This window comes from Anser brachyrhynchus, assembly GCF_964034855.1.
Source record: "Anser brachyrhynchus genome assembly, chromosome: 21".
NCBI lineage: Eukaryota > Metazoa > Chordata > Aves > Anseriformes > Anatidae > Anser > Anser brachyrhynchus.
The window spans coordinates 2,337,887-2,361,407 of NC_137714.1; the positions used below are offsets into that span (position 1 = coordinate 2,337,887).

A 23,521-nucleotide genomic window follows, 5' to 3' on the forward strand; every position below is an offset into this window, starting at 1 on the left:
CTCAATACAATGCAACTCACTGCACTTTGTGTTCCTTATCAGGACTGATTTTATAATTCTCTGAAAAACCTGCAAGTCTCTAACTTCTTGGCTGAAGGATTTATTTTTATCTTTACCCAATGGAGTTGGAGCTAACAGCATTCTACCAGCAAATTAATTCACTTATGGTTCTGCCCTCATTTTGCCTCTCCCTCTGTAACCCGAACTGATACCTTCAGTCTTTGCTTCCCTAGCAATAACAAATAGAAGCGTAAAGCAAACTCTTGTCTTCAAAGCCTAGACTGGTTCTCCATCAGTCACTGGTTCTCCATCAGCAGTGTACTTAAAATACCTGACGTTTATCATGCTACTTGTCAACACAGCTAGCTACTGTCAAGTAAATGATGCTGCAGCACATGTGTTATTTATTATGCTCCCATACCAATTCTGGATCTTTGCGGCTGGCCAGGATGTTCCCATTCTCTCCTGCAGTCTGTTTGTTAGGGCTTTTGACTCTAGGAGAGCTCTCTAAAGGTGGTGGTGGAGGGGGTGGTGGTGGGGCCACTTTCTCTTTGCTTGGAGAGATTGTCTCTTCAAACCATTGCCCCAGGATTGGTTCACTATCATCATCTAACACAGGAGGCAAGAAAAACGAAAGCACAGTATAGTAAGCAATTGCCTTATGCAAACTACCTAGAGTAGAAAAGGACTGAAGAAGAGTTTGAGCAGAGTTAAGGGATTTGCAATTTTCATTTCTCCCTTCCAATCACAAGGCTCAGCAGTTTTACAGCAGTCCAGCACGAATTTACAAGAAGAAATAATTTCTACTCTCCTAAGAAGCAAATAGTGCCAAATTCCAGCCACTCTGGCTTAAGTTTACAGAAGAGAGTACAGTCAGCATTACTTCTGCCAACAGATCTTACAAACAGTTTCATATTTTTAGCACTACACGTCATTCCAGTCCAAGAAGACAAAAGCCCAGTATCCAGGTTTCCACTACACCTTTAAGACAGCATAAAATCCTGACTTAAGTTACTTGCCGCAAACTCTGTTACCTTGGCTGCTGTCCTCCTCAGTGCTGCTAAAATCATCTTCATAGTAAGTATTTGAATCAGTAGAGGCACTTGCATCACTGCTCATGGAGCCCTTCCTCTGACGCTGCAAGACACAAGCCTTAGAACACCAGAATAAATTAAATTTTAGGATTATGAAAGACAAGAATTTGAAAACAAGAGCATCTTCCTAAATCATTCTCATTTTCTTCTAGTAAATTCTACTCAGTTAATTTATTAACAGTTCTTCACAACTCCTCTCCCTTCAGTTAGACATCAAAATTTATAAAAATTCTGACTTATAAAAATAAATCTGTGCCAACCTTGTAAGCAACACTTCAAGTGACAGCTTTAACATGAAAGCACCTGTTTTGAATACAGTTTTTTCATCTTCTTGCTAAATTCATAAATACCACTGTGCTTGCAAAAAAAATTTGTTAGAACAAGTTTGCCAAATTTACAGTCTCTGAAAAGAGAGAGAGGCCCCAACTGACAGCTTCTAACAGAAGAATTCTAACCACTTTTTTGCAGATTCACAGTTTATAAAGAGAATTTTGCACGCAGATGATACTCAGTAGGAGTGGCTGACCTACAGAACTTCCCCAGCTGTATGCCCATTCCTACCTTTCTGTAGGATGTAGATAGCAACGTCAGCAACAAATTAGTGAGAGGTACAGAATCTATCAGCCTCTGGATTCTCTGTATTGATGTGCTTTGAGCCATGATATCCAACACTGCTGGGGGACCATCACTCTCCCAACCCTATAGGACAACAATGAAAATAGAAATTAAAGTGTGTTTCAGTGGAGAAGGCAAAATGTTTCACAAGAACCACACACGCTACCTACACACCTTGTGTAATGCCTCCACTTGCAAATCTTGAAAGAGAGATGACAGCAATTTGATGGCATGATTTGCTAGCACCACTGACAGAACACCAAACCCTTGATGTCTACAGAAAAATAAAAGATACAATGTAATTTCAAGGAGGAGGGGGGGGGAAAAGATTGAGTGAAGTGACAGGAACTGCTTTGATAAACCGAGAAAGAACAGATGACTACTACTTTTCAAGAATCAAGACTTGAATTTCCAATGGGGAGACCAACAAGACTCCATAGTAGTTGCCTGCTGAACATGGTTAGATACACGGACAATGGTTACTTCAGTGGGGTATTTACATACCCTTTCCCAGGTCCTAGTTTGGGAGACCCAACGCCCTCTTTCGTACGAGCAATAATGTCTCTGACACGAAGAGCAGCCAATGGATCTTTCTCCTTCCCCTTATCAGCCAAGGCCGTGGGGCTGAGGTTCAAGATGAGGAAGAGACTGTTTAGCAAACACCAAGCCCCAAGCAGCTGGAAGTTCTGATAATGCTATCACCCAAAAAGTGGAGGAAAAAAAAAAAAAAGACAGAATAGCGTAAGTCCAAATGCCAAAATACATCAGCACAAAAACAGTGAGAAAGCTTCCTGAAGAGAGACAGATCTTACCTCACCCCCGGCACGGCGTGAATTGCTGATGGCTTGTCCAATCATTTCATAGATTTCAAGCTGCAAATAAATCCCAAACCATAGTAATGTTTAAGCGCTTGATTGGGCAATAACTAAACCACCTTTTAAACCACACTAAACCACACTTTTAAAACTCCAGACATAACTGTTTTTTCCCCTCCACAACTAGCCACCCAATTACCTGATCCGCCAGACTAGTGCCTAGAAATAACAGGTATGTACTGCAAGGGAAATAAATACAAATTCTACACGCTTCACTTGCCAAGAATGAAAACACCACACACACGCACACTCTTTCCCATCTACTTACACATTTCTGTACAATAGTAGCAGCATCATTTTCATAATCTTCTTCTTTAGAACTTGTTGACCCAGTCCGAACCTGCTGAGTGCTACCCACGTGTAGGATGGCCATGCAAGTTGCCACACTCACACCTGATTGAAAATAAGTGAAGGCAACAGTCTTAAGAGCCAATCTTGGGACTCAACGCTCCCATTTCGTACACAAAAACAAGCAGTATTAAACATGCACATGAACTCAGGAGAGCTGTGAATATACATTATTGCAGCTGACAGATTAAAAAAATTAAAAAAAAACTTCTTTCTGAAGTACACCTGAAAAAGCAAGGTTTTGTCCTACAGAAGTAAGCGCGTGAAAACAAGTAAAGGAGAAAATGTTTTACCATGTAATTCAATACCATTTTTAAGGCAACCTTCTTACTCAATTAGCAACTCTTTAAAATCTTACCCATACCAATGTAAACCCTCAGGATTCTGGAGTACTTAAAACCACTCCAGGGAAACAAGGATGATTTGGGGATATAACCAATTAAGCTGAAGGAATAAGAATCACAAAAATGTATTACACTCTCAAGAGAACAGAAATTACAGGCAATTAAGAAGGTGTTGAGTCACTGAGTCTCTCAGATGCTGACAAGAACATTTGCAGAACAAATTTGAACCGCAGTACCACTAGAACAATGTTCACATTACCCAGTCCCCATACTATGCAGCACAGTGCATAACTTTCAGGTCTGTGAGAAATAAAGGTGGGCTGAACCTCAGATGTGTAGGTAACAAAGCAAAGCAGAAGCAAGAGCGACTTTAAGCTCTAAAAAAAAAAAAAAAAAAAAAGGAAATATCTATTCACCTGCATAGAGACAGCTGAGAGCAAGAACAGTCACATCTTGGAGCCGCGTGGGCGTCAGGGGCTCCAACACAGGCAGAGACAGAGTATCCAGTGCCATGGTCACATCTATTACCAGTGAGTGAAACCTACAGTAACGACACAGGTTAAGATTCAACAATGCAATGTGCAATGCACACATCACACGTCCATTGGAGCAACACAATAACTGACACAGCATAGCTAGTACATTTATTTTCTCTCATACGGTGTACTCGGCACATACCAAAGAAAAGTGACGACACAATCTTACCCGTTACGAACAGCAGTGGCATCTGCCACTGTGGCTGGCATAATAAAAAATGAGTTGGCTGACACTGCATCCTGAAACCGATTTATGTATCGCAAAAAGTATGGGAGGTTCAGGCACACTCTCAGCAACTTTTCAGAGCCACCTACCAAACAAAAACAGCAGTGTTTTATTTTTACTGTTCCACAGGAGAGCTTCTAGGCAGAACGTCTAATGATCTAATGGTCATTAATTACTGACTTAATTATTCTTTGTGGTGAGACAATATCATCATAGATGAGGTAACAGGATAAAGACTAATTTACGAGACATAAACCAGATGGTGAAGTCTTCGGCCAGTACTCCTAACGGGCGTCACAAAGCTCTGTGTGTGTTACATGGCACACTGGGTCTAATTCACACCTGCTCAGTAAGCCGTCCCCATTGGCTATTTTACATTGTCCACCTTTTCCTCCTCCAAAACACAGCTAACACATACAAACATATGGAGCTCATCTCCTCTGCAATGAAGATAACTACATTATGACCACCACAATCCCCCAGGGTAACATCAGCATACATACAACCGAGTGAGTCCTAAAGAACAAATGCTACAGGTCAGAGAGGTTCTTCCTATTCAGAGCTGTAAGGTGTAATACAGAAGAAACATCTGCTACAGCAGTTTAATTCCCCAGTGCTAAAAAGCTGATTCTTACCGAGTTCTTGCAGGCTGGCTACGTTCTGAGCAATGAATATGCTTTTCGTCTTTGCTGCTGAGGTTTGATCTGTGGAAGCCTGATCCTCGTTTTCTCCTTCCACCTAAAAGCATACACATACTAAATATATCATGGAAACATTAAAAATACAGGGCACTGCAATGAGTCTCTACACCGCAGCAAGGCACGGCAGCAGCTGAACTCAGAAGAGGTACAGGTATCACTGAATACATCAGCTTCCATGAGGCACCAAAACTGCTGTTGTCAATACAACGCAAACAGTATTTTCTCATCTGCCATTCATCAACATGCGAGATTTAAACACTCCTCTTTACATATGAATATTTAAAAACTACCACTTATCGCCCTCTGTCCTTACCTGCACCAGTATTATTAATGTTAAAAATCAGACCACTCTTATTCTGGAGCTGTTTGTTTACCTGTGTCTCTGGCATGATAGATGGTGATGATGAGATTCTAGGGTTAAAGACTGACGTCAGCTGATTCAGGAAATTCATCTGCACTTCTTTCTGTCTTAGCTCTGGGCTCACTGGGGAAGCCAGCTCCTTCTGGTCCTCTACTGCAGGGGGAAAAGTAAAAACATCATCTCATATATCAAAAATGTAACATTTTCTATGCCTAACTCAAGTGCCACAGCAATGGAATCACCCATTGAAATACCTACCATCAGAGAGGGTTTTGACAGTCTGAGGCAGCTTGGCTGATTTCATCATAGCTGTGAAAGTAATAATTTCAGTTCTATCCAGGCGGCTGCAGCCTGTGCACAACCCCTTTATCAACAGAATGAGGTGTTTCTACAAAGAAAAAGACATCAAGTACAATTTAAACTCTCTTGATTTCAATTATTCCTCGGTATCATTTACCCTAAACCACTGCATTACTAGCACAACTGCAGCTACTGAGGCTTCTGCAACATCTGAGATCCAATCTGACTTCAAACCAAAAATCCTGATGGCCTACTAACTGCAGATAAATCAGGTCACTAACAATTTCCCACATGCTTGTTACAGAAATGCCCTGTAAAAGCTCTCTCTTCCATGACAAGCTAAAGCTTAAAGATGGCCCGATCAGAGGCTACACTGCCCAAACACTTTTAACTTGCCTTTCCTCTTTGAAATAGATTTAAGCTCTTTCTAAAGACTGAAATACAGCTGGGGAAGAACCCGTCCTTAAAAACCTCAACAAACTGACAACCTAACAGATCGTTACACAAACCCCAATCAGAACATAGGAAACTGCAACAGAACCGAGATCTGCTTAAGCAAGGCTTCGGGCCGCATTTATTGCAGCTTGCTCTTAAGTTGAAGTTCTGCGAAAAGAACGCAGAGGGAAGATCCAGCAGGTATCGGTTTCTACTAAAGTGCTAGATCTTCAACTTTTTAAGAACTTTGGTAATTTTGCTTTATACAACATTAGAGCAAATATTTTGGCATTAAAGGCCAAAGTCCACTTGTGCTCTCAGGCTTGCCCACGTGTTCAAAACCTGTGCTCACCTGCGAAACGGCACACGCTTCGTCTGGGTTCTCTAGACGCAGCAGTGAGAATTCAATCAGGACTTTACAAGCTGCTGCCACTGACTGCAACTGGTTTCTTGGTACTGAAAAAAGCAGATGCTCGCATCACTCGGCACGAGTTTTTAAATACTGCAGTGTAACACGCTCTTAACGCTTTCAGTAAAACAGAATGCTACGCAACATGCATGCATATGCCATCTATGATGTTTAATACACAGACAATATAAATTCAGTCTCATTAAAATGTAACACAAGAAATGTCAGGAAAGCAAGGATAACGCCTTCTACCCAGAGAAATTAATACAGATAGACGTAACAGCTTCCCTAGCAATGCTTATTATTTAATACTGGCAGAGCTTAGAGAAAAAGCACTGAAGGACAAGAAACAAGTTGAACAAAAGCACATTTTCACTGAAATTGTCTGATTCTTTCAGCCAAAATAATCTAAAATATTTTGTGTCACAGTGCTTTGATCATTAATTCCAACATAGTAACATATTCCAAAAATCCTGACAATGGATTTAAACACTTAATTCAAACGAAGATTATTTTCCTAATTGAAGTCAGGACAGCAAATACGCAACCGAAAAGTCAACGCCTCCCAGTACTCAGCGGCCAAACGCTCTTATGGGCAACTTTCCCTTTCCATCTCAATTGACATTCTGTCAATATGAGATTTAGCAGCACTGGTCTCACGCACTACATCAATATCTGACTCAGAAACAGGGCCTGAGACAAATACCAACTCTGGGCAACTTTTGCTATATCCTAGTCATTATAAAGAAGCAGAGGATGGTGAACACTTACTTAGACCGCACACAGTAGTGATGTAATGCGTTGAAAGTGCAACGAAGGAGGAGTAAAAAGGCTCATATTGTTTGTCGTGGTGCAAGATTTCCGATTCACTGCAACAGGAGAAGAGGAGGTACGTCAATTCGATACAGCCCAACAGCAGCTGCCATGCAATGCTCAGAACGTGCTGTATCTATTACCACACGTAAGACAAGACCATTAAAATCACACGGTCCTTCCAAATCAAAGTTATGGGAACAGAATCTTCTCGCAGCAGATGTATCAGGATCACTACCTACGCTGGAAGTCTAAGGAAGCATCTCCCAATATCACCAGTATTTTTCCTTTGCATCATCAACAGGTCAGCCTCTCTAACAGCCTCTCTCCCCGTCAATTAATCTTTAAATTACTCTAAACTCAGCTGCCCGTAAAGTTTGGGCTGTTTGGTTCTGCTAACGCTAGGCAGGATTTGTCAGGACTGGAACCCAGGCATCCCCGTTCTGTTGAGGCACAGAATCGACAGGATTTTTTCTGCAAAACAGAAGGATCCAAGCGGCCAATTGCGTGACAACAACAAATACACAATGCAGCATCTGCACAAGCAGGAGAGTGAAGAGTTTTGGCAGGTAACGCACAGCCGAGAAAAATACACCCACTGTCACCAGCCTCATGGGCAGAGACTTGCAATGTCAGAGATCTGCATCGTTTTATCATTTCTCTCTGCACAGAAATCAACACGAAGCTCAGAGCAAGTGAAAATTTAATGCCAATTCAAACCAAAATTAAAAATCGTAAAGCAAAACGTGCATTAACACATTGAAAGTCAAGTGTCTGAGGCTTCTCAGCGAGGCTTGCTGGCCAGAGAGAACACCTATTTGCACACAGAAGCAGCCCGTTAAAGGCAGCTGCAGCAAAGCTTCACATCGCGTCCCATCTCCACAGACCCGAAGGCAACCACACCGAAAGGAGAAACCGAGCTCTGCCTGCATGGCCAGGTCAGCCCGTGCTTTTTCCTGTGACAGAACTAAGCGGTGTGGATACCTGCTTATTAAATGCCTACATTGATTGCTTTCCCGTTTGCAGACGATAGAAACTTTCATTCAGAGATCTGAGCGAGCAAGTCGGAGAAAACACTACATGACAACTTCACTGACCACTTGAACCTTCCTTGTCAAAACACCAACTTCTCCATCGCTGGCAGAAGACCTTACTTTTGGAGGGGAAAAAACGTAGAATACATTATTCCTTCCAGAGAAAGGAACAGGGAGAAATACTGAAAAGCTTTGAAGCTTTGATTTCCTAGTACTGAGGAATTTTTTTACTTAGTCTGCCCAAAAAGCTGAAGTAGAGAAGTAGCTGTCAGGCTTCGCTTGAAGTAACTGAACAGTGCAACGTGGCTGAGGTTTGATGTCTCGCTCACCAGGCTTCACCTCACCGTCTCCTGCCAGAAGCACGCTGATGGGTGACAAACCTGGGACTGAACGCGCAAAAAATTTGTGCTCCATGCTCCAGCGCTGGCTTTGCTCACCTACTGCTCCATGGCCAACTCTAAATTAGCAGCAGTAGGTGGATGCAATGTGTTTTAAGAGAACAAATTAGAACAATTTGGGAATAACAGAGCGCAGAAGGAACTGGCAGCTCCTAATTACCATGCTGCTGCATAGGTCAGGCTGTGCAAGACACGATAGCCACAGGTACAAGAACAGAAAGATGCAGACCCCAGAACACAGCAGGGAATTTCACACGAACTGGACAGTATGAGGTTTAAGTTTTATTTAAACAAGTCCTGGGCTTGTTATGTTAATGGAAAGTGAAAGGCACCTCTCAGCTGATCGTCACCATCAAGTCCTTGCAAATAAAAAACATAAGATAATAGCTTCATCTGTGATGTGCTAGAGTGCTTTTTTGTACATACGGTGAAGTTTAATAACTTTAGGCTACTGTACTGTGATTTATTGCTTAAATAACCTGTGATTACCAGGGAAAAATCATTAGTCACGTTAACCAAGAAGCCCTCCCATCAGTATCAAATATAACAGCAGCAAATACCATCCGTTTCTCAGTTCTGCTTCCAAATCTCAACCAGGCTAGAAATAGACCCTTTATCTAAGGCAGCAGGCACAAAGCAGCCTCTTCCTTGGAAAGGCACAACAGCAGGTGCGGTTCCCTCGCTACCGAGAACCATTCCTGAAAATCAGCCTCTTCTGACTGTCCCAAACTGTGTAAACCTGCAGCTGGGTCTTTCCAAGTCAGAATTTCTACGATCTATGTAAAAAAGAAGCCAGAGCCTATTAACTCCTAAGTACTTGTACTAATAAGAGAATACCAGGGAGCTGATGATACTTAAAAACGAAACAGATGAGTTGTCAAGAAAACAAGCATGTTACTTTATTTTGAAAAAAATTACAGTAATTTCACTGCTGTTACGGCAGAAAATTTAGCCTCTTTGGGGACAGTACCAAGCAACAGCTTCACTAAAAGATCAAACAATCATATTCTGAAAATAGACAATGTACTTGAATTAGAAATCTCAAGATAAGTTATTTGTTAGAATAGAAGGGCACGATTCCACGCATGAACGGGCTATTCTTTCCCTCTGTGATTTGCCACGTGCTGCGCACCAAGGCGTGAAATAAAAGACACTGCCCTGCCCCAGGCCCGCGAGTTGCACTGAATTCTGCTGGGTTTCAGCTGCTGCCAGTGCCAGGCACGCAGCTCAAACCTAGGAGAAGAATTGCTGAGGAGGTTTTGAGAGGAAAATGGAGCCATCAGTTCCACTAACGGAGGAAACAGACCTCTCCCAGAAGTCAAGCACGCCCACTTAGCGTTTTGGTGATGTTATCCCGCTGAAAGAACCCACTAACAGAGTTGCACGTGGAAAAGCTATGCTAGGATGGTCCCCCGAAAAAAGATGAGCCTAAGAAGCACTTGAATCATGTCAATATTCAGTATATGCAGCTTTCCAGGTAAACCACAGCCATATAAATATATATAGGCACAGAACACTGACTTAAAGCATCCCTTGTGTGTATGTTCAGCCATTCTATATTTAGCAAAATACCACAAGGATCCACTTTATTATCTTCCACAGCGCAATGTTTGTAGTTTTTTTGTCTCCTAACAAGCAATTGTGGTCAGGTTTGTATCTTTGTAACTGGGCATAACACCGTGCCCTCCTTACCCAGCGTTTTAGATCCCAGAATAACCCATAAATTAAACCGAACGGCTCCAGACAGCTTTCTCGTGCTGCGTGGAAATGCTCTGAGCCTGCTGGGTGGGAAACAACGGGATCGCTCCAGCAACCCGAAAGGCAAGCAGCGTTGCGCTGCGACCCCAAAAGCGTTATGCTGTGACCCCAAAAGCGTTACGCTGCGACCCCACAAGCCGAGCAGCAGGGCGGAGGGGACGAGCCGGGGGAGAGGACGCTCGGCCCCGGGCAGCTGACGGGAACAGAGGCGAAAAATAACGGGGTGCCCGAAGGGGGGGGGCGGTACCGGGGCAGCGCGGGGCCCCCGTTATCCGCCGGCCCCTATTCGGCCCCTCCGACTTCCCCCAAGCACCGGCTGAGGCGCACGGCGCCGCCTCACGGCCGCCATCCCGGGAGGGGGGGGGAGGGGGGCGAACCGGCGCCGGGAGCGGGCCCGCTCCGTCCGTCCCCGACCCCTACGCCCAGCCGGGGGCCCGCCCTCACCTCTCGATAACGGAGGCGAGCAGCTGCGGGAGCTCCTTCATCTCGAAGGCCGAGTAGGAGGCGGAGAGCAGCGGCCGCACCGCCACCTCCCAGCCCGGCTCCGCCGCGGGCCCGGCGCCGCCGCCCGCCGCCATCTTGCCGCTGTGCTTGGCCGGGGGGGGGGGGGGGTGGCGCGGGGGGGGCCGGAAGAGCCTCCCCGCCTCCCCCCCGCTGCGCAGCACGGGACGGGAAAGCGGGCACTGCGCAGGCGCGCGGCGCGCCCCCGCCCCTTGGGGGAGGAAAGGCGGCCCGAAGGTGGCCCAGGCGCCTGCGCACTGCGTGAGTCAGCGCCTTTGGGGGCGGCGCGTGCGCGGTGAGCGCGGCGCGGGGAGGGCGGGGTTTCGCTGAGGTAAAAGCGGCTGCGCACCAAGCACCAGACGTTTAAAAGTGGAAGAGAGCGGTGTTACGATAAATACGGAACGCGGAGAGACTTCACAATCGGCTTCCTCTTCCCCCCCGCCCCTCCAAGGCCCGACGAGGCAGCTTCCCCCCCGCATTCGGACAAGTGACTTTCACCTCACGAGCCCCCAGCCCCACCGCTGGCCTCCTCCGTGCAGTTCCCACAGCTCGTGTTAAATCGCAGCCGGTGTCAGTCCGCGTCCTTCCCTCACCACGATCTCACTGAGAAGAAGAGGTGAGCATCCACAGAACACACGCCTTTAGTATTATCTTCACTGAAAACAGGGATATAAGGGGAGTGCAGATTTTAGGGCTTTAACAGAGACTGCAGGGAGGTTTGGGAGTGTTTTTGTTTTTTTTTATACAGTCACAACAGATTTCTGTCTCTTCACCACCTCTCTTCCATTTCTCCTCAGGAAGCATACCGTTTTGTTGTACAAGCAGCTTTTCCTTGTACATATCTTCCAGCAAAAACGCAAGATTAACGGTTACGTTCATCATGGTCACTCAGGATGGAATCTAACTGAACCCAGGGGCGATGCTGGGGCACAGATCACGAGCCAGCCCAGATCCCAGGTACCTTCTCCAGCCTCGTTCTCATCACCCACAGCCTTAGCGCCAGGCACGGTTCAACAGTTTCACCTGAGCCAGTCTCTTTGTGATCATAGTAGCAAACACCAGCCCAAAGAGGACACTGCTTATCAGCACGTAGTCATAGTCGTCTTTCAGGACATCAAACTGCTTTGATGGGTACACTCGGGTCTGGTAGATGTCCAGGCCATACGCAACAACCTAGAGAGACAACACTGTGAGCAGGTAGCACAGCATCCTGCAGAAAAGCATTTACATTAAAAAAAAAAAAAAAAAAATAACCCACATCTACAGTTCTGATTAAAAGAAGAAATAATTAAGCAGTGAGCAGCTACATGGTCTGAAGTTACAGACCTGCTTGCCACAGGCTACCATATCACACTGCTCTCCCCACAAATTCCACAGCTCTACATAGAAGCGTTTCCTTTCTACTCACCAAACAGGTAGACTCTAGACCAGAGGGGGCTGTATAAATCCCTCTTATTTGGGATACAGTTTGATTGTAGTTGATAAACCTCTCAGCATGGATCTGCACATCAGGGGAGTACGGAATCAAGTTCTCTTCTCTGAAAGGTATTTAAAGAGAAATGTATTTAAAGAGAAATCAAAACCTAACTAAACAGCATTCAAAGGACATCACCTAATCATCACAAACTAGTGAACTAAAACGGCAAGATCAGCAGCTTTTCCCCAGTGCAGATTCTTTTTTACTGTAAGACAAACCAAGCATGCCAGCTGGATCAGACTACACTGGAGCAGCCTCCTTCTAGAGTTCTAAAGTTTTTTTGTGTGTCACTCTTAAAAACTTCAGCCCATTAGACAGCTACTTCTTAGAGTGCAGACAACAGGCTTTTTGCTACTAGTAAGACCTGCTGTAATACAGACATATATTCTATTGCCACAGACTGGGAGCAAAGTAGCCTCACTTAAATTCACGCAAGAATTGCCCTTAGTCTGTCCAGGACAAATTGTTCTACTTTACACTATATTATACACAAAATCCATCACTATTCAAAGCTGTCCAGGAACAACCGTTATCGTGCCTTGCCTACCTGGTCTGCTCTGTAGGGATCTCTGGGCGACGAGGATCCAGCAGAGCCTTTGGAAGAGAGAGGATAGCCCCAGAGGGAAGCCCAACTGCGCATTAAAAGAAGTGCATCTTAAAAATGGTCATTTCTGACAGCATTTTCTAACGACTAATACAAACGCTCTCCTGGTGTGCATTCTAGCACTTGCCAGGACTCCAAAACAGCCCACAACAAGCAGGATCTTAGCCGGAGAACTTCATCTGAGCACACTTATGCAGGTAACACAAACACATTCAGAACAAAGCAGCACACACTTACTGAGCAAGTGACGGCTGGTGATGCCTCGCTCAGTGATGGTGGCTTCCATGGCACTGATAGCAGAGGGGAAGATATAAGATTGCTGGAGGACCTGAGGTAGAAGCGGGCGGTCCAGGGAGCTGAAGGCTGTGGCATTGTATTGCTCCGTCCCCTCATATAACTCCAGCACAGTGAACTCATTCCGACGTGCTTTTGTGTTCCAGTACTGATACTGAAACGAGAGGGTTTTTAGGACTGCAGAGTAAGTCGAATCAACAGCAGGAAATCACAGAGGCTGGTCCAAGCATCTTCTCCACAGAGGTTTGTCAACTGGCCCTATCTCCTAAATAGGAAGGACAGAATAATACTCCTTACCACCACCCAGTTCTCCGAATGGACAATGTGGACAGGCCCCTTTGCTTTCTTCTGTACCGAAGAGTGGATGATTCTGCCTGTGACTCCATCGATCAGATATATTCCAATGAAAGTGCGCTCGTGATGTGTATCCGTGCTCTCTGTCACCACAGCAAGCAGGTTTGGATTCAAGGACTATAGCAGCAAGAAAAGAAAAAACAAGTGAAACCCTTGCTTTTAGTGCCACAGGCAACATGCTTATCGGCATTTCATCCAGGACTAGTCATTTAATAAACAAAGTATCCTATCCGCACAAATCCTGTGGAGAAACCAAGCAGCAATTTCCCCATCGTCACATGTTTGACTGATTTAATTCCTGCAAGAAAAGATTTTATAAACAAAATCTGCATCAAAATTAGCATCACCTGCAGGAAGGTATGGATATTGAGATATATATATATATATGAAAAAAATATGGATATTGATAAATATAGGAAAAAAGGCATCACAGGACAAAGGTTTAATCTCAGCCTGTTGCCTACAAAAGGTGTTGAAATCTTCCAGTGAGCTAATGCATCAACAAAAAGTTCCTACAGCACCTTATAGAGAACACTGCGATCTCCCATCACACGGCCTTGTGAGTGCACATGCTCATTGGATCTCTTCCCTTTCACTGTTACTATCTTTTGTACTTCAGTGGGTATGAACACCTCCCAGATCTCCTCCGTTGTAAGGTCCTGCAAGGAAAAAAGCACGACGTAGGAGGTTTTATCTTGTCCTCAGAAACCATCTTCACCAGTAAGACAAAGGGAGCTTTCTCTGCTTCTAGATTTTAAAATTTCTGAGACACATTTACAACCTAGAAGTCATAAGTGAGCTGAATTACTTCTATTCCATGCCAAGCTACATAAACCCATTGAAAAGATCTAGCATTATCCAGTAGACATTTAAGAAAGTAAAATCACTTAGATTGCAATACATCTCCCACACCTTTTTCAGCCTGAAGCCAGACAGCTTGCCCTGCTCAGCATCCACGAGATAAAAGAAGATAGAATGGGCTATTTCTTCTAACTGACGAAGAACATTCTTAGTTGCTGGGAAAGCTGTAACCTGGAAAAGCAAAGAAATTTAAACAGGTTAAAAATGAACTGAAAAACAAACAAACAAACAAACAAAAGAAAAAAAACACAGGCAGATTATTTGAAACGTTTTCAACAGGACGAGGTCTGTCTCATCAGGATAACCTCCTATTTTTGTGTTAAACGCAACTCACAGAATCACAGAATTGTAGGGGTTGGAAGGGACCTCAAGAGATCACCAGGTCCAACCCCCCTGCCAAAGCAGGTTCCCTAGAGCAAGTTGCCCAGGGAGGTGTCCAGACGGACCTTGAATATCTCCAGAGAAGGAGACCCCACAACCTCCCTGGGCAGCCTGTCCCAGCGCTCCGTCACCCTCACCGTAAAGAAGTTCTTTCGCATGTTGGGGCGGAACTTCCTGGGCTCCATTTTGTGGCCATTGTCTCTTGTCCTGTCCCCACAGAGCACTGAAAAGAGGTTGGCCAAATCCCTCTGTCTCCCATACTTCAGGTATTTATAAATATTGATAAGATCCCCCCTCAGTCTTCTTTTCTCCAAGCTGAACAGACCCAGGTCTCTCAGCCTCTCCTCACAGGGGAGATGCTCCAGGCCCCGTACCATCTTTGTTGCCCTTTGCTGGACTCTTTCCAGGAGATCCCTGTCTTTTTTGTGCCAGGGAGCCCAGAACTGGACACAGGACTCCAGGTGAGGCCTGACCAGGGCAGAGTAGAGGGGGAGGATCACCTCCCTTGACCTGCTGGCCACGCTCCTTTTAATGCCTGCCAGGATCCCGTTGGCCTTCTTGGCCACCAGGGCACGCTGGCTCGTGGCCAACCTGTCGTCCACCTGGACCCCCAGGTCCTTCTCGCAGAGCTCCACTCCAGCAGGTCGTCCCCCAGCCTGTACTGATACGTGCGGTTGTTCCTTCCCAGGGGCAGGACTCTACACTTGCTTTTGTTAAACTTCATTTGGTTTCTTCCTGCCCAGCTCTCCAGCCTGTCCAGGTCTCGCTGAATGGCAGCACAGCCTTCTGGCGTGCTGGCCACTCCTCCCAGCTTTGTACCATCGGCGTACTTGCTGCGGGTGGACACTATTCCCTCGTCAAGGTCGTCGATGAAGATGTTGAACAAGACCGGACCCAGCACCGACCCCCGGGGAGCACCGCTAGTCACAGGTCTCCAGCCGGACTCTGCGCCGCCGATCACCACCCTCTGAGCTCAGCCAGTTCTCAGCCCACCTTACTGTCCACTCGTCTATCCCACACTTTCTCAGCTTTGCTAGCAGGATGTCGTGGGAGACAGTAACAAAAGCGTTGCTAAAGTCAACGTAGATGACACCCACTGCTCTCCCCCCAGCTGGTGATGCCATCACAGAAGGCTACGAGGTTGGTTGAACACGATTTCCCCTTGGGGAATCCATGCTGACTACTCCTCATAACATTCTTCTTTTCCAGTTCCTTGGAGATGGCATCCAGAACAAGCTGTTCCAACACCTTTCCAGGGACAGAACGGGTGAGACTGACTGGCCTGTAGTTTCCCGGATCCTCCCTAAACATCTTTTTTTGATTTTTTTTGAACATCTTTTTTTTGTTTTGTTTTGCTCCAAAAGCAAGAGGAATCATTAGCCACAACATGAAGCAAACTGTCTGCAGGCAAAGCAATTTACCTTGTACTCATCATCGATCAGAAGCAGTACTTTGGCATAGTCTTGATCCATTATAGGCAGAAGCAAAGTCTGAAGAATCTGACGCTTCAAAACAGGGGGTGCTACTTGACTTCTCTTCCCAAAGATAGGGTTAAAGACATACAGAAAGCTCATTTTGGTTTCCTAAAAAAGATGCAAAACTTTAAGTCGGACAAAAAAGGTGGTTTTCTACCTGTTACCTGCCAGCATTGACTATTCCAAAGTATTCTGCCTGGACACTGTGTATACCACTGAAGTGATTTCTCTATCGAGACCACATTGTGAGGGATAGAGGAAAGGGACTCACCTTGTCCTTAACAAGCAAGGTGCATTGCGGAGGGTGGGGGAAATGGGCTGTTGTTCTTTGGACCATCAGCTTAAAAGAGGCACCTGGTCTCACATTCCTGAGGTACTGCTTCCACAAGATGGTGCCAGAACTGCTTTCAATACCAAAAAGCTGAGCAGAGAGACACAGTAAAACCCAAGTCAATAAGAACACATCTCTCACGTTCAAGTACTGCATCCTTATTCCAGGTATGACAAGGAAAAAGAGTTTCAGTCCCTATCCAAAGCTACCACAAAACACTCTGCACGTCTCCTCAAGACATTCTACTCAAGCACAGGTAGAAACGGGAGAAATTCAGTGCTGAGACTCTAAACTTCAACCCAGAATCAGGTTCTTACCCTGACTTCCTCACCTTTCCCGAAGCGGTGACCATCACCATCATTTTCTGGAGGTTGAACTCATCTCTGGCTAAATTATCAATGTTAATCTCATTTTTAATCTGACTCCGGGGTTTCCTGGCATCATAAAACATTTTCCAAAGATGGGCAGTCCAGGCTTGCAGCAGGATAAGCTGGGAGGACAACCGCTTCAGAAACATCCCCAGCAAACCATCTGCGAATAGACCAATGGTGATAACAAGGGGAAAAAGGTTACATCCCACTCCACAATTACCAGTCTTGAACAGCAGAAAAACCACAGCCATGCACAAACCTAGGGCAACCGTTTGCCTCTGCCTTCCCATGCAGAAAAGCAGTTATTGTTATCATTTGTGAAAGACCTTCTAGCATTTACCAGCCTTCTTGCCACTAGTGTAGTTCATTCCAAAAGACATTCTCACCAACCGAAAGCAAACCTTCCTGCACAGTAGATGATCTCTTCCTTAATATTCCTTCTTTCTTGCTGGCAGGCTTGCAGCAAGTGCCCTCCTACAGCTAACCCACCTACAAGGTCAGTATCTCCCTCTGCACTCATCACTTAGAGCGACAAAAACACTTGTAGTTAAAAAATACTTAATTCTACCCAATTAGGGTTTATACTTCGCTACTTGAAAGGAGCAAAACCAGCAGACTTCACGTATATTTCACCACTGGGAAAGCAAGCAGAAAGGAGATCAAGTTCCACTAGAAGGCATTAGTCAGAAGGATTAGACAAGGATTAGACAACACTGCATGCAGTCTGAGGTTACCTTGAATGGCTGCATCCAGGACAGCAAGAAAAACAAAACAAAGCAAAAACAAAAGCTATTGCAAAGGAGTCTTCCAGAAAAGGGCACTATAAGAGGATCAAAGGGAAATATTTAAGGGAGATGGCCAAAATCCCTCCTACTGCTGCTGACTATTTTAGACTCTAAGAATGTAATACATTCACCTGCTCTGCCTTTGGCACTGAACTTTAAAGTTTAAACAAATATGGGTTTACTTCTGCTCACTTGAATTGCCAGGAGTAGAAATCTCAATCTCAACTCTCAGCTCAGATGAAAAAGAAAACATTTGTTCAGGAAGAAAAAATAAACTCATGCATAATCTCATTAAGTCTATGGCTTACCTGCTTTCTTTCCAAACTCTCCCTCCAACTCAGCCTGCGCACCTGTGAGAGGTAGATCCACCATCTCCAAGCTCACCACTTCTGCCAGTGACTCCTCTCTACTCCATAAAACTTTTCCTGGTAAGAAATATGAGTAAGATATTGGAAAAAAATCAAAATAAAGTAAGAGCATACCACATATCTGTGCTATGCCTAGTTGCATTAGCTGGTGTTGCTCATAAAGCTCTTTTCATCTTAATCTCTGAGAAAACACTTCTGGAGGAAAAATCATTTTACTTGGTATAGAAATATCTTCCTGGTGCTTCAAATGCAAATCATTGTTCTTCATTAAATACAAAATAGAATATATCTAATAAAACACACTTTGCTTTTTCATGGGAAGACCAATACATTATGCAACTGGAGCCACTATTGGAAAAAAAAAAAACAAAGCACAAGAACACTAAAACCAATTTAATGTTTTAAAAGGGTTGCAATCTATAAAGTTTATTCAAAATATAAAATATTTAATATTAAGTATGAACTTAGAGATGCCTTTTAACAGCTATAATATTCATGTCACCGAAATGGACTTTCAACCCTTTATCCAAATTAGCATTTCTGCCATGAGGATTTTTCCTGAAGAAACTTTGAGGAAACTTTACAACGCAGCTTAGGCTCTCACCCTACATTAAGATTTTTGAAATCTGAAATAAATAAAAAAAAATAAAAATCCAAAGGCTCTGTCTGTACAAACAACACCACGGAACAGTTTTCTATGAAAGATGTGAAAGGGGGTGAAAGACGATGCAAGCCTCCAGTATCTTTCAGGAGATATAGTTTCAGGGGATAGAGCTCAAGAGATTTCAATTCATTTTGGCAGCTTCCAAAGAACGCATTCATAAGATACGAGAACTGGGTTCTACAGCACTGGAATCTTCTTTTCCTACAACAAGAAGGTATACGCTGGTAAAAAACCAGACCAGGTTAGCTGTTTGTGCCAATTACCTGGCTGCTGAAGGAACAATAGCATGTGGTCTTCTGTTTGCACCAATGCTCGATAGCCCACAGAGTCATCCTTCTTCAGGAAAACTTGGATATATAGCTGGAAAAAAAAAAGGCAAGCAAAACAGTAATGATCACATCACCTGCTTGGACAAAAGCAAAATCTCAGGCCTTTGAGGTGAAATGAGTGAACAGTACAATTGCACACAGTAATCCTTTGCTGTCACAGAACACCTCGCATCTCATCTGGACAGCTCTACAAATCCTGCCGAATCAGGGTATGAAGGGTATCACAAGTCTCATAAATCACAGGATTGAAGTAATCTCTCCCTGCTCACCTGCTCTGGTTTGGCACCGTTATGCTCCAGATTAAAGGTAATTGTGGTATCCAACAATCTTTGTCCAGTTTCAACCAGGTAGAGATTAATATTGTAGGTTTGATTGGAACAGGTTAAGGATTCCTGTAATATGCAAAAAAAATGCTGAGTTAAACTTAAATGCCACGCCAAATTCTGCACAAGAATTTCATGTTGAGCAAGAACTATGGCTTCAAGATGGTTTTGCATTATTTATGTGGAACTGGTACAACACCTTTTACATTTTGCTCCAACAAGGAAGAAAAGGGACTGTCAAGTACTTCTGTTCTTGGGAACAACCCGCCTTATACCTGTTTCTGGGAATCCTCCAGAGTATTTCCTGCATGAAGGTCATCAGAATTTCCAGGTTTCTGAAATGAGGATGAGAAGAGGTAACGTGGCTTGAGTCCCCAGTGAAAGTATAAAAGAATTAAAATGTTTTTTGAGTGCCTGACAAGTCTCAGCTTGACCCTGAAATCAGGCAGGAGATAGTTCTGATAAAGTTCACATCAGTAAAGTAGACTTCTAGGTTACACACAAACTCCCTAGCCAAAGCTAAAAAAAAAACAGGCTGTACACAGGACCGCATGCCTCACCAAGCCAGAGATAGCCTTAGCTGAATGTAATCAAGATCTGCTTGCATTAGCATTGACATCCTATGTCCAAGAAGGTAATTAAATCCTGCTCTCTCAAGTTGCTTGTCATCCCTTGGCCTGTGAAGGAAAACACTTCCACCCCCGAGGAATATCCACGCTACGGAGCTCTGCTAGCTACTTAGTACCAGCAAATTGCACCAACCAGTTCACTCCTGCAGGTCAGCACAGCAGCCACAGTCTTCTCTCCAGTTGTTGCAAAGCTCACCAGAGCTGCCTGAGGAGAAAAAAAAAAAAAAAAAAGGCAGCAGAAAGTCACAGAACAAACAAGAAAAACCCCAAACCTCAACAAAAACTACCAATGAAACAAATTAAGTCAGAGCAGAATTAACAACAGATGAGCTTCCGCAGTCAATTTTTAAATTGTATTGTTTCACCAAAAAAAAGTCTCTAAAACTGAAAATACTCCTCAGAGAGGTCGCATAGATACACACATCCCTCCATCCACCTCAAACCCAGGAAGCTATCTCAATGCTGACAGTTACCAGCAACCAAGTATAACAAAACCCACGTTTGGAAACATTTCAGTTGATACTATAAATGAAATAAAATGGTTTTCAGATGTTGCAGCAGAGAACGCAATTGAAAAAAGAGAAACTCAGCAGCTCGTTAAAAACACTTAGCACAGGGGTGTTTGTTTTAAACAATTTTAAGCTGTAATCGGCCCTCTCTGTTAAATGTTCCTTTTTTGGTTACCTGTTGGAAGTCTCGAAGGTGGCTGAGCAGCCCGTGTTTGTACTGCAGCAGAGAGAAGTGGGTAGGAGACAATTGCAAGAAGAACTGAGTCCGTGAAGCATTGGTTAGATTGGGTTGAGTGGCCAATACCCTGGGCTGGAAGCCATCAGCAAACTCCAGGTCAAGTGACTGTGGAAAGGAGACAAGCGTATGTTCTCATGAAAACTTTTCCTTCGGTGAAACTAATAGCTTCCTTTTATCAGCAGCAATACACACTTTATGAAAAAGTTACATCAGGAAAGAAAAAAAAGAGAGAAAAAGCAAGGAGAGCTGGATTACTCTTGAAGCAAAGCTCTGGAGACTTCAACCCAGAAGTACTAATTTAGACACAATATGTAGTTTTCTGTCCTTTCCCTCAATTTCTGGATCATGCTCCCCCCAACGCACACCTCTTCAGTCATTCTGCAGTTTGAGAGGAGAACTGCTGGACTCCCAGGCTCAGTCAGGCCCCAGATTAGTTGGACAATGAATTGTGTACAGTCCTCTCTCAGCACTGCTCACCTGCAGCGGGATCTGCTTCATCTCCTGCTCTGTCTCCAAGGAGCAAACGTAAAGAGAATGCGTATCCACGTCTGTGCACACCAGCACTGCCTCCCCCACCACGTTGCATGCTCCGTTTAAGCTCTTCAGCCACGGGGCTGCTACTCTGGCCTGCCAATTGAGACATGAATAGATGAAGATGTCAACGGCATAAAAGCCTTCAAAGAAAACTTGGCCACAGCCAAAGATATTTAAGATAGAATTATTTTTGCACATGACCCTGGGATAAACTGTCTATCAGGCTGTGATTTCCAAAATCGTCTTGACTAGCAACTACAAGGACAATTAAGATTGCTTTCAGGGCGTTCAATGGTGAAATCCATTTCTTGGCCAGTAGGCAATGCCATGGTGAAAGGGAAGTTTAACTGCATCACGCTAACAATTAATTACTCTGCACAACATGTATTAACATCAAGCTCAACATTTTGGATCCATGATCAAGCATTACCTGTTCTGTGATTTCTCCATCTTCTACACTGAACGTTAAAATATTCAAGTGGCTCTGGGGAACGATGCCAAGCACATGGATCACTCCTGTCCCACGGGAATATAACAGCTGGTACCGAGTACTCTCGCTGCAAGAGAAGCAGTGGCGATGAAGCACCACCTTCTCATGTTATCGTTTCCAGAAGCGTAAGACACGTACAGCATCCTTTCATCCCCAAGGCAACAGAGTCTCTGTCAGAAGTTTACGCTTCTACTGAAAATACATTCTCACCTTTCTGGCAAGTGTTCTACCCATTTCAGGTGCCCATTGGACAGGTAGTGAAGGGAGATAGCTGCCTTCTTCAGGACTGCCACGTACTTCACCGTGTCCTGTAGCCCCACCAAACTAGCTGTCTGGAAACTAAACACAAGTCAGAGACAATAAATTAGAAAGTTATCTTCAGGACAAAAATCACCGTATTTGAACACCCTCTTCAAATGTTTAAAACCTATCTAGAACTACAACTTACAAGGCACTTTAACTATCGTTGCTGATTTTGAGCGAGATCATTTGGCTGGAATCTAAATAGCCCAATGCAAACATGTTTAACATTGTATATGGGAAGAAAACACCTATGAAAAAAAAATGCATCTTTTCCTACAACTGGTTAGCTAAGACACAAAAACAGCATTAAATTTAACTAATTGTGCATTGCTACGGAACTTATCCAGATGTTATTTTGGAAACCTCACATCCAATGTATCCCCATAACACAAATCCAAAGTAAGAGACCCCTTTGCTCCTTTCTAGACCACCATGACAAAGCGAAGAACACAGTTCAAACACAAGTCCTACCTGCCAGTGTCCAGTGACGTCTCCCAGTTCAACCCTCCGATGTTGGTCTCCCACGAACGCAGAATGCGCCCAGCATTGGACACGGTGATTGCATCTGCTCAGGAAACAAACACAAAACTTACGTCCACCACAACTCCACAAAGCGAGGAGCTCTGGCAAGCCCAGCAGTTCAACACACGGCCGAGATCCTGTTTTAAGGACGCTCGCTCACGCCTGCCCCTTCTCCTTACCCTGCCCGTGGATCAGCATCGCGTCTATCGCTCCTTCGGGGGTTCCTTTGTCTACATGGCGCCACACTGAAAGAAACACGGTTAAATGAGAACGAGATTCGCTCCCCAAGGGCCTTCGGCTGTTGTTATTTTTAAAGCCAGGCTTTTCGCAGCGAAAAGCTCCCGCAGGGCGCAGCCTGCTCTAAGGAAGCGGCTGAAGCTCCTCAGCCCGGCAGGGCAGCACCCGGCTCAGCACCGCGCTGCCCTCACCGCCCCCCCCCCCCCCGTCACGCCGGTCGCCCTCCGGCCCCCGGGGCCCGGCTTCGCTCACGGATTTCGCCGTTCCTGGAGCTGAGCGCGGCCACGACGTTCTGCTGGGTGGCTGCCAGGAGCTTCTTGGAGCCCTGCGCGGCCTCCAGGGAGGCGAACTTCAGCTTCCCCACGTACTGCTGCCTCCTGCGGGGACAGGGGACGCGGCCCGTGAGGTGAGCCGCGGACGGGGCGGCCCGGGGGGCAGCCCCCCCGGCACTCACCAGTCGAATTTCCCCACTTGGTCCTCGTAGACGGCGGCCGCCAGCGGCACCAGCAGCAGGACGAGGAGGAGGAGCGGCGCCCACGGCCCCGCCGCCATGGCAGCAGCCCGCCGAGCTCCCGGCGTGCCCCGCCGCAGGAAGCCGGGGCTTTAAAACCTCCCCGGGGCTGCGCTCGCCGCTGCCTGCGCGCAAACCCCGACCCAGCGCCTCGGTGGAGGCGTCCCGGCAGCAGCCCGATCC

General features: G+C 45.2%; 2 protein-coding genes across 7 annotated transcripts in view; both read right to left on the reverse strand.

Annotated features, from left to right (window-relative positions):
- Positions 1 to 11,228, reverse strand: part of UBR4 (ubiquitin protein ligase E3 component n-recognin 4) — a 77,981-nt gene extending 66,753 nt beyond the window's left edge. For all 6 annotated transcript variants that reach the window (XM_080564237.1, XM_080564236.1, XM_080564235.1 and 3 more), the window contains exons 1-15: positions 10,692 to 11,228; positions 7,016 to 7,113; positions 6,188 to 6,291; positions 5,359 to 5,488; positions 5,114 to 5,253; positions 4,674 to 4,776; positions 3,982 to 4,123; positions 3,693 to 3,817; positions 2,853 to 2,977; positions 2,522 to 2,581; positions 2,214 to 2,404; positions 1,884 to 1,983; positions 1,656 to 1,793; positions 1,035 to 1,152; positions 422 to 609 (exon numbers count right to left, since the gene is read on the reverse strand). In XM_080564237.1, the coding sequence (XP_080420363.1) occupies positions 422 to 609; positions 1,035 to 1,152; positions 1,656 to 1,793; positions 1,884 to 1,983; positions 2,214 to 2,404; positions 2,522 to 2,581; positions 2,853 to 2,977; positions 3,693 to 3,817; positions 3,982 to 4,123; positions 4,674 to 4,776; positions 5,114 to 5,253; positions 5,359 to 5,488; positions 6,188 to 6,291; positions 7,016 to 7,113; positions 10,692 to 10,825 (1,896 nt within the window). In that variant the 5' untranslated portion in view covers positions 10,826 to 11,228. The remainder of the gene's footprint in view (positions 1 to 421; positions 610 to 1,034; positions 1,153 to 1,655; positions 1,794 to 1,883; positions 1,984 to 2,213; positions 2,405 to 2,521; positions 2,582 to 2,852; positions 2,978 to 3,692; positions 3,818 to 3,981; positions 4,124 to 4,673; positions 4,777 to 5,113; positions 5,254 to 5,358; positions 5,489 to 6,187; positions 6,292 to 7,015; positions 7,114 to 10,691) is intronic.
- A 145-nt stretch (positions 11,229 to 11,373) lies between these two features.
- Positions 11,374 to 23,417, reverse strand: EMC1 (ER membrane protein complex subunit 1). The gene is made up of 23 exons (XM_080564243.1): positions 23,282 to 23,417; positions 23,080 to 23,204; positions 22,770 to 22,835; positions 22,540 to 22,633; positions 21,976 to 22,104; positions 21,706 to 21,832; positions 21,219 to 21,368; positions 20,679 to 20,846; positions 20,128 to 20,199; positions 19,641 to 19,700; positions 19,312 to 19,434; positions 18,977 to 19,073; positions 17,990 to 18,106; positions 16,857 to 17,056; positions 16,466 to 16,615; positions 16,141 to 16,302; positions 14,390 to 14,509; positions 13,999 to 14,136; positions 13,421 to 13,594; positions 13,067 to 13,277; positions 12,773 to 12,857; positions 12,157 to 12,286; positions 11,374 to 11,921 (listed from the first exon to the last, which is right to left on the reverse strand). The coding sequence occupies exons 1-23, from the start codon at positions 23,377 to 23,379 to the stop codon at positions 11,742 to 11,744; spliced, it is 2,976 nt and encodes a 991-aa protein (XP_080420369.1). The 5' UTR covers positions 23,380 to 23,417; the 3' UTR covers positions 11,374 to 11,741.
- Between the last annotated feature and the right edge of the window lie 104 nt (positions 23,418 to 23,521).

Excerpts from the sequence above, each read along its gene's own strand:
- EMC1 (XM_080564243.1), bottom strand. The coding sequence starts at position 23,379 with ATGGCGGCGGGGCCGTGGGCGCCGCTCCTCCTCCTCGTCCTGCTGCTG. Across the intron at positions 22,105-22,539 it reads ACGTCACTGGACACTGGCAG|TTTCCAGACAGCTAGTTTGG; the intron begins GTAGGACTTGTG and ends ACTTGTGTTTAG. Across the intron at positions 16,616-16,856 it reads TGGTCACCGCTTCGGGAAAG|CTTTTTGGTATTGAAAGCAG; the intron begins GTGAGGAAGTCA and ends CTCTCTGCTCAG.